Source organism: Onthophagus taurus, chromosome 1 (assembly GCF_036711975.1).
Source record: "Onthophagus taurus isolate NC chromosome 1, IU_Otau_3.0, whole genome shotgun sequence".
NCBI classification, from domain to species: domain Eukaryota; kingdom Metazoa; phylum Arthropoda; class Insecta; order Coleoptera; family Scarabaeidae; genus Onthophagus; species Onthophagus taurus.
Window position 1 is genome coordinate 10,845,221 of NC_091966.1, and position 14,708 is coordinate 10,859,928.

The window sequence follows — 14,708 nt, forward strand, 5'->3', positions numbered from 1 at the left end:
ATGAGTGGCAAAATCGTGAACTAATCGTTAACATCTTTGAAATTCCTTTTTATTTATGAAGTCATTAACTGTAAAAATAGGATAAATTAGAGAAATTAATTTTGATTAGTACCTTTTAAACCAATCATTTTTTTGCAAAATTAATTCACCGTTCTAAATCACCTCCCGCAACAGTTCAAGTACACTCAACTAAGCAACAATTTCTATCGATAATCGTCTTATTACGAGTTGATTTACGATGACTTCGTGCTCCGCAATTTGTACCGAAGGCCGATTGTAGTTTATTTCTTTCGTTCATGATGATCCGAATTACCCAATTTCTTCTTCTCGCCGCGTCCGTCGTTTTGCTAAAAGATTATTGTCTCGCACGATCGGGGACCGTAAAGTTATTGCCCGGAACGGAATCGACCAAGAAACCGACAACGACGACGGTCGCTTTCGATTTCTTCTCCTGGGAGCTTTTAAAAGCAGCGCGTGTGGCCTGCGAATTCTTTCTTTTTTTAAATCTCACTTTGTTTTTTCGTTTTACTCGCTTTTTAATTCGTTCGCAAACCTTCGAAGTAAAGAGAACAATACACATGAACATTTTATTATTTTCGCTTTCACTGCAAACTTTTTTTTTATTTGTAGTAGAATAAATGTTATAATAATATTTTTTTTGTATTTAATAGGATATTCATAGAGATGTGAGTTTATGAATAATAAAATTAAAAGTTATCTAAAACTTATCAATTAAATCAATGTACATGCAATTATCAATTACACACTGTAACCTTCTAAAAGTCACGACTACATCCAGCTTAATGTTTTATTGATTTCGATGATGATAGTATAATAAACCTACAAGCGTTTAAAGCTTATTAAAAGAGTTTTTACTTTAATGCTGCGTAAGCGTTTGTTCATAATTACAGTTAATTATTAATTTTGTTTGGGTTATTACATTTCATTACAATGTATTACCATACAATGCGAAAATAATAAAGTTTTTATTGGGATTTGAATTGCTTTGCTTACCAAAATGAAAATTTGCAAATGTAATTCCTTTTCATAGTCTAACGGTAGGAAGAGGTTCTTACAAATAACAATGAATTAAAGCAATTATTTTAGTGTAATTATCCGCTATTCATTGTCAATAAACTTAAGTATTTTTTTGTTGCTATTTACAGCCAAGTCGTAAATAAACTCATTTGGTATTCGAAGGATAATGACTATTTTGTGGATGATTAAATTAAGTTATTTACCATCGAATGTTATATTATACTTTATTTAAAAGACAATTTGGAAATATTTGACTATGTAGTAATAAAAAATCTATAAGGAAAATCCAATCTATTATTTGTGACGATGTTTAAATATTCAAACAGAGCTATTCAAACAGCTCACGAATAAATAGCAAATAGAATACGTCATAGAATTTCTATTTGTGGTCATACATTTAAATTGCTATTATACGTATATTAAATGGTTGTTTATAATTTACAAAGGTATACTAAATTGCCGCAGTTTTAAAACAAAATTATCCCTTTAGTTTGTGTTTGCCTACAATCGAATTTCTCTTACAAACAAGTTATTTTATCTGTTATTGGTAAATTATATATTTGCTTACTATAAAAATGTTAATAATACTACCAATGTTTCAGTTCACCGAACAAATATTCACTTTCAAATGCTTTAAATTTTTATTTAGTATTATTTTGTCATACTATTTACCATTTAAGATCGTGCACAGACAATTTTCGCGTATCACGTTCTTGTGCCTAATACACTCACCATTTAATAGCAATAAACTGTTAGGTTGCATGACTGTCGAGACTCTAGATATAATTATTGTTGAGCTGTTATTACTACTCCTGTAGATATTAACTTTACTTTTACCCAGTCCAAGGAACTACAATAAATTTTAATGGAAGTGTCAATCATTTTACGATGTACAAATGAAGGAACAATCAGATAGTGTTTTTAAAACAAATTAAATTAGTGTATTTTAATTATAGAGTGGTTGTGGTTATCTAAGTTATTAGATTAAATGTGGACTGACGAAATAACACCTTTTTTTATCATTCTCGGTAGTACATAAATGTACATAAACGCGTCAAGTTTGATTGACAGATGTGGTAATGTTAATTTTTATATTTTGTTTATTAGCCATCGGTGCAGGACAGTCGGCAATCAATACAGAAACGGAAGCATGTAGCAAGATGTACTTTTAGCGGTTTTGTGGAAATGTATAAAAAAAGTTATCGTCTCAATCAGTCAAAGAGACCACTTACGAATGATGATATAAATAATGAGAAAATTCATCTGAAGTATTTTGTCTGATTAGAAAATGGAAGTCTTTCGGTAATTACTAATTTAACATCGGCGAGTATAAATGAAACAATTCCAAGACCATCTTCTGAAATTTGAAAGAGTAATCGGGAGATTAGAAAGAAGTAACACAGCTATTTAAAAAATTAAAAACAACTAGTGAAGATTGTTATGAATTATATTCAACTGTAATTTATCTTTTATAAATTTATAGACTATGTAAATTTATAGGTATTTGTTTTTAGAGTACCTTTCAGTATTTTTGAATCTTCTTGGTTTAAAAAGATTATTGAAGTAAACCACCTGGTTTAATGACTCATCAATGATTGTGGTTAGTAATTTCAGTTAATAGCTAGAAAACTTTTCAATAAACAGCTTTTTGGCCTCCATTTTAACGCAGGCAATTTTTTGACGATTTTGAAACTAAAGGCGAACTAGACATCTTCATTGACATACAGATATAGTTCTTATTTAACACTGTATAGGGTATTGGACCCTTTGGACACGGTTGGGTTGTTGGGCGTTTTGGGTTAGACCTACTAGCATTATTTGTTGCGTAAATAAATGTACTTCAGATCCCTGAATCTGATTTGGTTTATTCCGCCTACTGCTCAATGAGTGACAATAAAAATTGGCTAACGGGGAAATTTTTACATGTTATTATAAGTTGTACGTGTTTATAGCAATCTAAGCAGTGTATTACCTTTCATCAAGTGTATTTCCTTGGCAATTAAGGAAAATTAAGTTTTTGAAAATAATTTGTCTTGTTTTGATCACGGAAAGTAAATACATCTAACACAAAGATTTTGCATATGTTCTTATGGTTAATACTTGTTTCGGTTAGGAAGAATTTTGACAAAATATGATAAAAAGCTAATAGTAGTATGTAAACAATAAATCAGTCAGAATTGTTGGAGGTTAATCAATTTTATGTGTTGTATCGTTTCAATACTTTTAAATTACAAAGATTGCACTGGTACAGATGAAAATTTTCAATAGCATGGTCAAAAATTTTGGATATATGTAGTAACTATACTCCTTTTAAGATAGCTGGCTTATCTGAACAAGATGTTCAAAAAAAGAAACAGTAAACGCAATTGAGTTACAGATAATTTGAAGTTGTGTGGACATGCTTAACAAGTAATATTGTAAATTAATGAACCTCCGAATACTGGGTAGGGGGAAAAATTTTAGTCGATAGGAGATCGTAGGGAAAGGATACCCCATTATGTAATCCTGTCACATTTTAAAATTTTCTTTTATTAGCTTTATGCACCAACATGGGAAGTTTGATAGCAAATTGTTTTAAACACAATATTTGGCAAGTGTCCACCGTTATTGTCGAGTGGACTAAATAATTAAATTCCTAAAAGAGTACCGGAAAACATAGATTTTATATAATAATCAATAAGCAACCAATCTTTCATACTAATACCCAATTAGATAATTTGAATTTATTACACCATATTTTCTTATTTTTACAGATATAGTGATAACAAAAAAAATATAAATAAAGGCTTTTTGTTTAAACTGAATTCTTATTTCGTACAGTTGAAAAGAAAACGTTACAACTATGGGATTCAACAGCAACTATTTCAAAACGTTAAGTGGAAGTTTAAAGCTTATTCAACCGGTATATTAATATTTATTACCATTTTTTTGTTATAATAAAATATTTTGCATATTTGTAGTCGTTTAATTTGGTATTAATTCTTCTACTTATATATTCATCAGCGACCCTTCTCTTCCTACTTTCAATCGCAAACATGATTCTTTTTAATTATGATGATAAGATTATTTATATATAATCCAAGTAATATTCAAATCGATGGATTAGGAAAATTCTATATATACTTTTTTCAATGTTAATAGTTAATATGCCATGGATAGCATTTGATTTATATGCTATGGTAAGTTTACTCATTATCTGCTTCGTCTTGAAGGGATTTTTTTATTACTAATTTTCTTATTAAGTGTGTTGGATTCTTAACATCTATACTACACACAAGCGATGCATTTGATAAGATTACACATTTTATGATAGCAATTAATGAGAAGTATTATCATCATCCGAGATTTCCTGTTGTAAATCCAGTTCCACGTTATAGAAACGGAGTTTTAACTAATAAACGTTAAGTTAATTTTAAATGTTAATGTAAAACGTTTAACACCATACTGTGGTTGCTCAATTGCTTGTAATCATTTTAAGATGCTTTTTAACAATGTATTTTTATTATTATAATTTTAGACAGTCAATTAAATGTATACTCAAAATTTAGTAATCATTTTCTTACGTTTTCCTACACTTCCATCCAAACTAACAGAAAGAAACATATCATCCTGTTATAGATTTTCATACCAATAACATATGAATAATGCATTTTGAGAGGTATGGATTGTGGCAGCGATCATTACTTGTTGATAGCTCATATGGTTTGCACAGAAAAGTGGGATATAAAGTTGGACATAACACACTACAATATAGAAAGTTTGAAACAGGAAAACATATGTATATAGGAGGAAACAGTAAAAATCTACTACTGAACGACGGGAATGTTGTACAAGCTTGTGAAGCTTATCACAATGGAAAAACACAGAAATAATTAAAGACCGAATAAATAGAAAAGGAAACTATAAGTATGTCAAACCCAGTACTGTGGAGCAGTGATGCATCAACAAGGAATGAGCGATACATATACAACACCATCTTTAAAACAATAGTAATCTACGGATGTAAAGTGTGGCAGATGAATATGAGTGATGAAAGAAGGGTGTTAGCCACACAAATAGATTATTGGAGAAATGCGGCAAAAAGATATAGAATAGAAAAAGTCACCAAACGAGAAATTATAAACATACCAACTACAATTCTAGATGAAATAAAGTCAAAAGAAATGATCTGGTATGTTCACGGTAGAAGGATGCACTAAGGAAAACTTGCACATTGAAACATTCAAAGGATTTAAAATTCAAAACGGCAAGGTACACTAACAGATAATATGTTGATATGAAAAAGGAATCAAACGAATTAAAATATTATTACAGCTAAGAAAACGAATTTGCAAAATCTCTTCTTCTTATGAAAAGCCTTATGACTTGTTCTGATGCTTCGTCATTCCTGGTTTTTGCTGTGATACTGAGGTCCAGCTGTCTTTGCATCGCTTTGAAGGTCTTCCTATCGATGTTTTTGTGTACGTTTTGCCATCTCTTGTACATTTTTTCCATCCATTCTCGATCCATTCTGGTTACATGTTCATTCCATTCTCGTCGTCTCCACGGACCCATCTGACGATGTACGGAGTGTTGCATTTTTCTCTAATTTCTGCTATTGTACTTGATTTCATGCTTCTTTTTGTTTCAGCTGTGTCGGCCCTTGCTTAAAAGAATAGAATTTGCAAAACATAGGATAAAATTATGTTTACCTATCAGTGCAATCTAATTGACGACATTTTGAATTGTTTTATGGTACTTTTGAACTTAAACGATACGGACGCCGTTAATGTGCACATTACCGTTAACGGACCAAATCAGTTAATCTATAGATAAGCTAATTAATTTATACATTAACTGCTTTTGAGTTTTAGCGGTAACATATACATCGATATTAGTATGTCAAGAATTTATGAACCAGGTCATCAACTCGCACTTGATGAGTTCACTTTCCGGCCGTTTCGATTAGTCATTGTTAAGTTACATTAAGTTTACTGCTCAGATTAGATTACAAAGCCGCCAGTTACATTTAGTTACACAGTTAACAAGAGAGTTAACGTTTTTTTGTATTTGTCATAAGGCGATGGAGAAATGAATTGTGGAGGATTTCTTCGATTTATTTGATCAATATTTGTAAACTGACTTTGGTACCTAGTTAAGTAGTGCTTTTTATAGGAACTAGAAAACATATCAAATCAAATCGAACATGTTTGTGAAGATTGTAACATGGTATCAGAGCATCAAACAATTTTCAATAAATACGAAAGTTTCAGTAAAATATTGTTTCAGTATTTTTAAGTTGGATCAATTTATAATATTTATGTTGCAAAACAGTTACACTCATAATTAAGAAACTGTTGTAAATTTTGAAACGAACTTTAAAAAATGTTACTAAATTTATTACATCATAATTATTTTTTAGGATTAGCATTTATTAGAGTATTTTCTAAGCGTAAAGTTGTGCGTTAGAAAGCTCTTTATAAACTAGAACTGGGTGGTTATATTTATTAGTTGTAAAACTTCTTTAATCGTTAGTATAACTTTTTGAGATTAATCGACCATTACTCTACGTTTATATTGCAAAACTGACCGTTACTGGCGATATGACCAGCAGACTAAAAGTTCCCCCGCGGCATACGAATTCCGCAATTTGCTGTCGTATAAAAAAATTAAATCGAACAACCTTGCAAAAACTGATTATCGCACGTAACAGCGATATTCGCAACTTAATTCTTTTAAATGATAGGGACGCGAACTTTTCAGTTTTTTTTGTGAGCCATTGAATTGCATCATTTAGATTTTAAAGAGAACAAAACACGCCGAAAACTTTTTTTAAGCCACAGCTAATAAGTCTTTAATAGACTATTACAACTTTAATGGTGATCTTAAGTTATGCAATAGTCTTCTTTGGCCACGTACAATAAGGTGTTAATTTTATCTTATGGGCGTAGCGCACCTTTCAAAATTCTTCGCGAATCTAAAATGTAGAACGGAATTTTTCTCAAATTAAGGTCACACACGATAGATTTCGCACTATTGATGTGTAAAAACAATTTAAACTGAGTGCTATATTAGTATTAAGGCATGTTGATTTAATTTATATCTGTTTGCTTGTCGTTTGTGTCAAGTAAAATTATTACGTTGTTGCTTGTGTTTTGAAATATATGTACAAGAGCTCTATAATGATGATAATTTCCAATTTTGGATTACTTCGCAAATAATAGCCTCCGGGTTTACCATATTTGCCATGATTTCTGTTTATTGCAAATTTATTTTATAATTTCAACGAAGAAATTGTAAAAATATACCAATGGCACACATACATTCCTAATTTATGAATATTTTATTTGAAATCTAGATTAAATCCTGTTTATTCTTCTAAATTTAAACTAATTTTTTTAAATATCGTGTGTGAATACGAAAATAAAATATCTTGGGTAATTTATTCACTTGTACAAAGACAACTTACTTTAGTCGTATAGCAATCAATATGGTATTATAATAATTTCCGTGGACAGTCGTCGTATGTGAGTGCATGAAGCTTTTTGTAAGCTACTTATAGTTCAATTTAAAATGTCTCCAGACGAAAACCATTATTCATCTCCGCGAAAATTCCAACCGTGGAGAGGGATATGATTTGTGCCTGTTCGTTCAGACTCGGCCACCTGTAGTGTTAATTATGACCAGGGCATTATTAATCTCTTGAAAAAACCTATTCATTACCATCGTGGCAATTGTCGACTTGCGTATGCAAAATATCCCGTTCATACACGCGTTTTAATGCAACTCGGCAGGAAATTTTTACATAATAAAGGATCACGATTATTATTTCACCGTGGTGAATGATTTTAATCCTGTTTATTTTATCACTATTTTTCACAATTAATATCTTATACATATCAGTTCCGTGCAAGATTAATTTGATTTACAATACACCGAAACATGATGATTTTGAAGCCGCACAAACAAAACCAAATTAACACCTTTTAATACAAAAGCACCACTACGAGATTACATTGTTATAAGGTGAAGAAGGGAGAAAGTTACTTGTGAACCAAAGTGTTTGAATCATTATCGTTAGCAGTTGGTTAAGGACAGAACAGGTTTTTAAGTGAAAATATTAAAATGAAATTTATTGAAACGTGTTCAGAAAATATAAATAAAATAAAAACTATTGGGTTTATTTTAACAATAATTTTATAACCTCCACTTAACACGTTCTTGACGTTGTGACCTATCGGTGGGTTACACATGGTTTCATTAAGATACGTTTGTTACATATGGATATGTATTGCAGTTTAAAAGATTTTTACATAGTTTTACACTCGTGTATAGAATTATTCCAAAATCCTTGAGGTTTTTTGAGAATTCTACACATATATTATACGTGTAGCCAATATAGATTTTTCGTTTGATGTATCAACACTGGTAGAATATTGTTATTCCATAGACAGGTTGGAAATGTCTGATCAAGATTTAGTTGCGGACGTGTTAGCTTTTAAGAGACTTGGCGTTGACTAAAGTAAACAACTTCTGAATGTTGATGATGGCAAAGTTTCAAAAGTTGCTAGACTTGGTTATACGAATAATTGGGAAAAAAATACAAATATGAGGGAAACTATACCGCTTTTTCAACGCCTAATCAACGATATCTGAAATATCAACACTTTTAATTTTATATACCGTTTTTGGTTCTTTACAATCTGTGGCAATGTGGTCTATTTTATTCCAATTGGTACATCTCATTTCCATTTTGGTTTTGGACATTTCTGTGAAATACATATGGTTTCTGCATGACTGGCGATATTTCCATAAAACTTTCATTTTCAATACATTTTTGTAAATAAATTTTTACCACGGATACCACTTACGACATACTTCACAACCGCGTTTTCACTGATTGTGCCCTTACTTGCTATGACCGATTTCATATCATATTTACAATTTTCATAAAATTTCTTGAACCCTTTCCCACTCTTAGCTAGCATATAATTTAAATCAGCGCCGCACCTAATGTTGGAATATCATGACAAATTGCAATGTTAACCTGGGCCAAAGGTATTATTTGTAGTTGATTTCCATCGTACATTAAATTATTATAACCAACAGTTTTGCAACCGTATTGTGCAAAAGAGTAACCGATAACATTCGCCTTAGCCTCTAATTTCGATATTTACTGCGATGCGGTTCCGATAATAGTGGTTGTGGCCTTTTGAATATATTTGTCGTGGAATACCTACACGGAGTATCTTCCTTCTTCCAACTGAGCACGCTGTTCCTGCTTTTCCACATCTCTATCTCTACTCTCCAACTCCTTCAACAGTGTTGACCATTCTCTGTTGAGCACACTACTTTGATACAATATTCACTTCTTTCTTGTTATCTATATCCATACTCCCTCACCCCAGTATTAACCTCCCGCTAACACTCCTCCAAAATCTTAAAGTTGCTCCTCTGTTCCAATCCATTCTCGTACTTTTCGACCTTTTCTCCCTATGTATCCTGGGATCTTCCTGCTCAACCCCAAGATCCATCTCCAATATCTATAAGGATAATTTCAAAAATTGTCGTTTGCGTGGAGACACGTCATCAATAAATCCATTATTAACAGACTTCTGTATTTAATAAATATATTATTAAATATATAGACAAATATTATGAACTTAACCTTATCATTTTATTTCATGTTAAGAACCACTGTTGATTTCAAAATAAAACCATTGTTGATTGTTTAGCTGTTGGTTACATAATGTAATTCTAAATAACTTTTATTTGAAAAACAATATAAAATAAAATTTTAAAATTTTCTTAAAAATACTGATGTCTGATTTCCGAGAAACCAAATTAACAAAGCATCAGTAGTATCAGAGTGCATAAGAAATACAGTTTGATCGAATCCGTGTATACGAATAGACAGTAACGTTCAAATATATAAGACGTGTATAAGACCTATGATGACATACGGAATAAAAGTGAGAGTAGAAGCAAATAAAACCAAGAGCGAAGAGCATGCTACGAGTGTCCCAGGTGAAGCCATTGATGTCAATAGTGACAAAACAAGAACGCACGGAGTAAGAAACTCGGATATTAGAGATCAATGCAGAGTTCCAGATATAGTGAAACGGGAAAGTCAGCGAAAGATTACTTCCGAAAATCGTGCTTATAAATAATCCCCCCACCTCAAGACCACATGGGAGATCCGCAAAGAGATGGCGAGATAGCTGGCATTCTTAGGAAATGGTTCAAAAGCAACAACTTCAAAATTAATTAATCTGTCGATCTCTAATAAGAATAATAAGATTATTATTCGTTGTAGTTATGTTTTCAACAAATACATATACAAACCATCTCTATCTATTTTAGCTTATCTTCCAGCTGATTTTGCACCCTGCAAGTACTACCTCTTTTCAAACGCCATGTAAACATCTCGAACGTGTATGACGCTTATCTAAGAAAAAAAGGATGTTAGGATAGCAAATTCACTTGAGAAGCTGAAAATACATTTCATTGAATATATTATTTTCAATAACTAACAGTAATTTCATAATAAAGTAGGGTTTTCATTCTATATGTTTATTTATTTTATATTAACTCTAATGGCCATAGATTCCGCAAATAAATTAAATGAATTAAATAAAAAAAGGTCAAAATAAAGAATCAAAATTTACTGAATATCACGTATTGTTGTATTAATATTGTGTTCCAAATTGTCATATTGTTTAATGAGTTATTTCTAGGTCATTATGAAAAATCTGCAGTTGTATACACTATATTACACAATTTTTTTAAAACTGCTTACAATTAGTTAACTCATTTTATAATTGTGAGAAAATTATATTATATCTGACATCAAAATTTATCAGTTTTCAATAAATTAACAAACTTTCTTAAAAGTACTGTTTATTACAGTATGGGGCAACCCACGGATTATTATTACAAGCTACACGCTTCAAATAATCAGCTATTCTATATATTTCGTTTATCCTTGTATTAGTCGGTGAATTTTGTTGAATATCATAAATTTTTCCTTGCACGGTATTCATTGCATTTTGAAGACTTTGTCCTGTAGTTGTAATTCTGTTGGTTAAAGACGCTTCACTACTTACAAGTTTATCTTCAATTGTCTTCAAACTAGATTCAATGGTTTTTGCGTTTGGCACGTTGGAATTTTGAGCAGTCACTTCCTTTTTAACATCACCGATTTGAACACTCAAAGCATTAAGAATTTGTTGTTTACCATCTACATTTTTGCTTTTTATGTCGTACATTTCATTCTTAATATCAGATAAATTTAATTCCATGTTGTTTATTTTTACTGAATTTTGTTGATTTAAGTTGTTGTTGACTTTTTGATCCGCTTCTATGCCTGTTATTTTAAAAGCAAGTTTATCAAATTTATTTTTTTGATTATTTTCATTATCTAATAGAGCTTTATTTATTTGCTGAATAGATAAATTTATATCTAATTTATCAAGGTTAATTAATTGGTTTAAAAGTTTCTTCGTGTTATCTTCCACTTCCTTTAAATTGTCCATATGATTTTGGTGCTGATTTTTAATTTCTTTTAAACTATTCGCCATTTTGTTTTCAAAGTCAGTTATTTTACGATTTTGTTTATCGGAATGTTGTTGTATTGTATTAGTTAAACTATTTTCTATGCCTGTTAATCTAGTTAACACATTTTGTATAGTATTTTGGACAGTTTTCACTTCATCCAGTTGCTTTTGATTACTTATTTCTATACTTTTGACATCATTTTTAATGTAGTCAATATTATCTACCTTGGTTAGGATTTGGTTAAAATTAGCCATAAAATTTTTGTTTTGACTACCACATTCTTGGAGTGTTTCATTAGATAACAATAAAATAGCATCCTGGTCAATTTCAAAGGTATTTAATTTTGATTTTACACTAAATTTGAAACGAAAAGAACAATTTCATTAACATTATTGGTATGTTTGGAATTTATTAATTTTTACCTAACTAATGATGTGGATATTCTTTTATTTTGAAGAATTATTAATTGTTGAATGTTATCTACAAAATTATTACTTATACTAACTATATATTTTAATAATTTATGTAGACTTACCGATTACAAATTTTAAATCATCTCTAACATTTTTAATGTCAGCAGTTATATCACTTTTTGCTGGTAAAATAATACTTGTCATAACGATTAAAGCGAGCGAGAATAAAGGCCAACGCATTTTTACAAAGTTGAAATCAGAATAAAAGATTATTGAATGTTCTCACTTATAAACGATTTTATGTTTATAAAATATTAACAGATAATTTTTCATTTATTGTCATGTAGATAAGAATAATTGGAAACGAAGATGCAATCAACAAATTTAACAAACTTATTTTAATAATTCTTCGAATTGTTGCTACTTTTAGATTAAACTTGACGGATAACGATGAATACAGGCCATAACCTTACTTCAAGGTCTGTTAAACAATAATGTACTAATTAAAGTTATTGAATCCCCTTTAATTTTTCTAGTAGCAAAAGAACCTAATTCCCCAACTTGCATGGTGTAAAGACACCATGCATGTTAATGCATTAAATAAATTGACTTTTATAATAAATGAGAATTTTTTTTCTGAAATATTGATTAAATAAGGTTACGACCTATTTATCAGTATTTGTAAATTTAACTCTAAAAATAGGTAATTTTCAAAGAATTATTTAATAAATTTGTGGGTCACAGCATTTTTTCCAATTATTCTTATCTCTATGAAAACAAATGAAAATTATCTCAAATGTTTTATTACTATAAAACCGTTTAAAATGTTAAGATAGTCAATATACACAATCATTCTTAATTCATCTGCATAAAAATGTACATGTTTTTATTTTCAGTGGTTTTAACTATCATTTCTGCTTTCACTTTATCAACAAATGGTGATGTTGCTGATGACATTAGAAACTTTCGAGATGATCTAAAAGTTGTGCTCGGTAAGGCAGCATAAATAATTATTATAAATAAATAATTCGTTTTTTTTTCTTTGTAGGTGACGTTCAACAGTTAATGATTAATCAAAATAATAAAATAACTGCATCATTAGATAGGTAAAATCAATAAAATTTAGTTATAAAAACATAATTAATTAAATCGTTTTTTTTTATATTTAGCGTAGAAACAAAATTGACAATTTCTGAAATTGATCAAGAAATGGCTTTATTACTATCTAATCAAACATTTGAAGAATGTGGTAGTAAAATTAAAAATTTTACGACTAACTTCGTAAAAATCCAAACGAAATTAGATGATATTGACCACTTTAAAAACGATATCAAGAACATCGACATAAAAAATCAAAAGAACCACGATGAAGTACAAAATGTACAAAATACGATAAAAGATGTATTTACCAAAATATCGAACACAGAAAATTCATTAACTAATGTAATACAAATAAATGCGGATACGCAAAATCGCAAATTAACTGATTTTGAAAACAAAATGACGAATAGTTTAAAGGAAATTGAGAATAAACATCAAATCTATTTGGCTAATATAAAGAAAATGGAAGATGATATAGAACAAGTTTTGAAGAAAATGATTCACATCGAGCAACAAGATATTAATTTATCCATACAAACAATAAATAAAGCAATACTAGATAATCAAAAGAATCAAAATATAAAATTCGATCAACTTATATTTAAAGTATCGGAAATTGAAGCTGAACAAAAAATCAGTAACAATTTAAATCAACAAAGTTTAAAGAAAATTAATGACATGGAAACAAATTTATCTGATATTAAAAATGAAATAAGCGATATGAAAAACAAAAACGAAGGTGGCAAAAACCAAATTCTCAATTCCGTGAATAGTGAAATTAGTGATGTTAAAAAAGAGGTAACTGGTCAAAATTCTGTCGTACACAAGACAAAAGCAATTGAAAATAGTTTAAAGAAAATTGAAGATCTCACAAATAAAGTTAAAAGTAGCGAGACATCGTTAACCACTACGATAACGAATACAGGACAAAATCTTCAAACAACAATGAATACCTTGCAAGGAAAAGTTTCTACTATCCAACAAAATACGCCGGATAATAGTAAGATAAATGAAATATATAGAATAGCTGATTATATGAAACGTGTAGCGTGTAGTAATCCGTTTATTACTCATTACTGTAATCAAAACTATTTTTAATTAAATTTCAAAATAATTTCGTAGGTGTTTAATTATAATTAAGTCCAATATTAACATAAATTCTCTCGCAAAATCACACCCTCGTGTTTCGAGTGGTGTCATAACATCGTCTTATTCAAACGTATAAACAGGATACCTTGTTCAGATACGCTGTCATGTAGCGAAACCCATCCGTAAAGCTCAAGTGATGAGGTTGGGATTAGGTTCGGTTCCATGTCTTATTCAGACTCTACCTGTACATCGCTAATAGTTGCTGTATTTCAGGCATACCCTCATGTTTCGCTCGTATAACTACGAGCTCATCAGCGCCGACATGTTAATGCAAGACTTCGCTGAGAGGGACTAGCGTCATAACATCGTCTTACTCAGATGTTGAGACGTCTTTTGCCTTATTGAGGCACTCTATCATGTAGCGAAAACCCAACCATAAAGCACAAAAGTCAATATAGTCTGTGTAATTTTCCAACAAAATTTGTTTTCAATTTACTGGCGTACAAAAGATCATAACTTGACTTCTGTTTT

The 14,708-nt window shown here is 30.2% G+C and overlaps 2 protein-coding genes across 2 annotated transcripts; one reads left to right on the plus strand and one right to left on the minus strand.

Moving 5' to 3' along the window:
- Positions 1-10,667: 10,667 nt before the first annotated feature.
- Positions 10,668-12,312, minus strand: LOC111420545 (putative leucine-rich repeat-containing protein DDB_G0290503). Its single transcript, XM_023053565.2, has 3 exons — positions 12,110-12,312; positions 11,997-12,054; positions 10,668-11,928 (listed from the first exon to the last, which is right to left on the minus strand). Exons 1-3 carry the CDS (start codon positions 12,225-12,227, stop codon positions 10,905-10,907), a joined length of 1,200 nt encoding a protein of 399 aa, XP_022909333.2. The 5' UTR covers positions 12,228-12,312; the 3' UTR covers positions 10,668-10,904.
- Positions 12,313-12,783: 471 nt separating this feature from the next.
- On the plus strand, positions 12,784-14,202 carry LOC111420520 (uncharacterized protein MCAP_0864-like). The gene is made up of 3 exons (XM_023053535.2): positions 12,784-12,979; positions 13,036-13,093; positions 13,157-14,202. The coding sequence occupies exons 1-3, from the start codon at positions 12,862-12,864 to the stop codon at positions 14,184-14,186; spliced, it is 1,206 nt and encodes a 401-aa protein (XP_022909303.2). The 5' UTR covers positions 12,784-12,861; the 3' UTR covers positions 14,187-14,202.
- Positions 14,203-14,708: the final 506 nt, after the last annotated feature.

Bases quoted from the DNA above. Each gene is read 5' to 3' on its own strand.
- LOC111420545 (XM_023053565.2), bottom strand. From the start codon at position 12,227: ATGCGTTGGCCTTTATTCTCGCTCGCTTTAATCGTTATGACAAGTATT. The intron at 12,055-12,109 runs GTAAGTCTACAT...ATAATTTTGTAG, and splicing joins TGATTTAAAATTTGTAATCG to ATAACATTCAACAATTAATA. The intron at 11,929-11,996 runs GTAAAAATTAAT...TTTCAAATTTAG, and splicing joins ATATCCACATCATTAGTTAG to TGTAAAATCAAAATTAAATA.
- LOC111420520 (XM_023053535.2), top strand. From the start codon at position 12,862: ATGTACATGTTTTTATTTTCAGTGGTTTTAACTATCATTTCTGCTTTC. The intron at 12,980-13,035 runs GTAAGGCAGCAT...TTTTCTTTGTAG, and splicing joins TGATCTAAAAGTTGTGCTCG to GTGACGTTCAACAGTTAATG. The intron at 13,094-13,156 runs GTAAAATCAATA...TTTTATATTTAG, and splicing joins ATAACTGCATCATTAGATAG to CGTAGAAACAAAATTGACAA.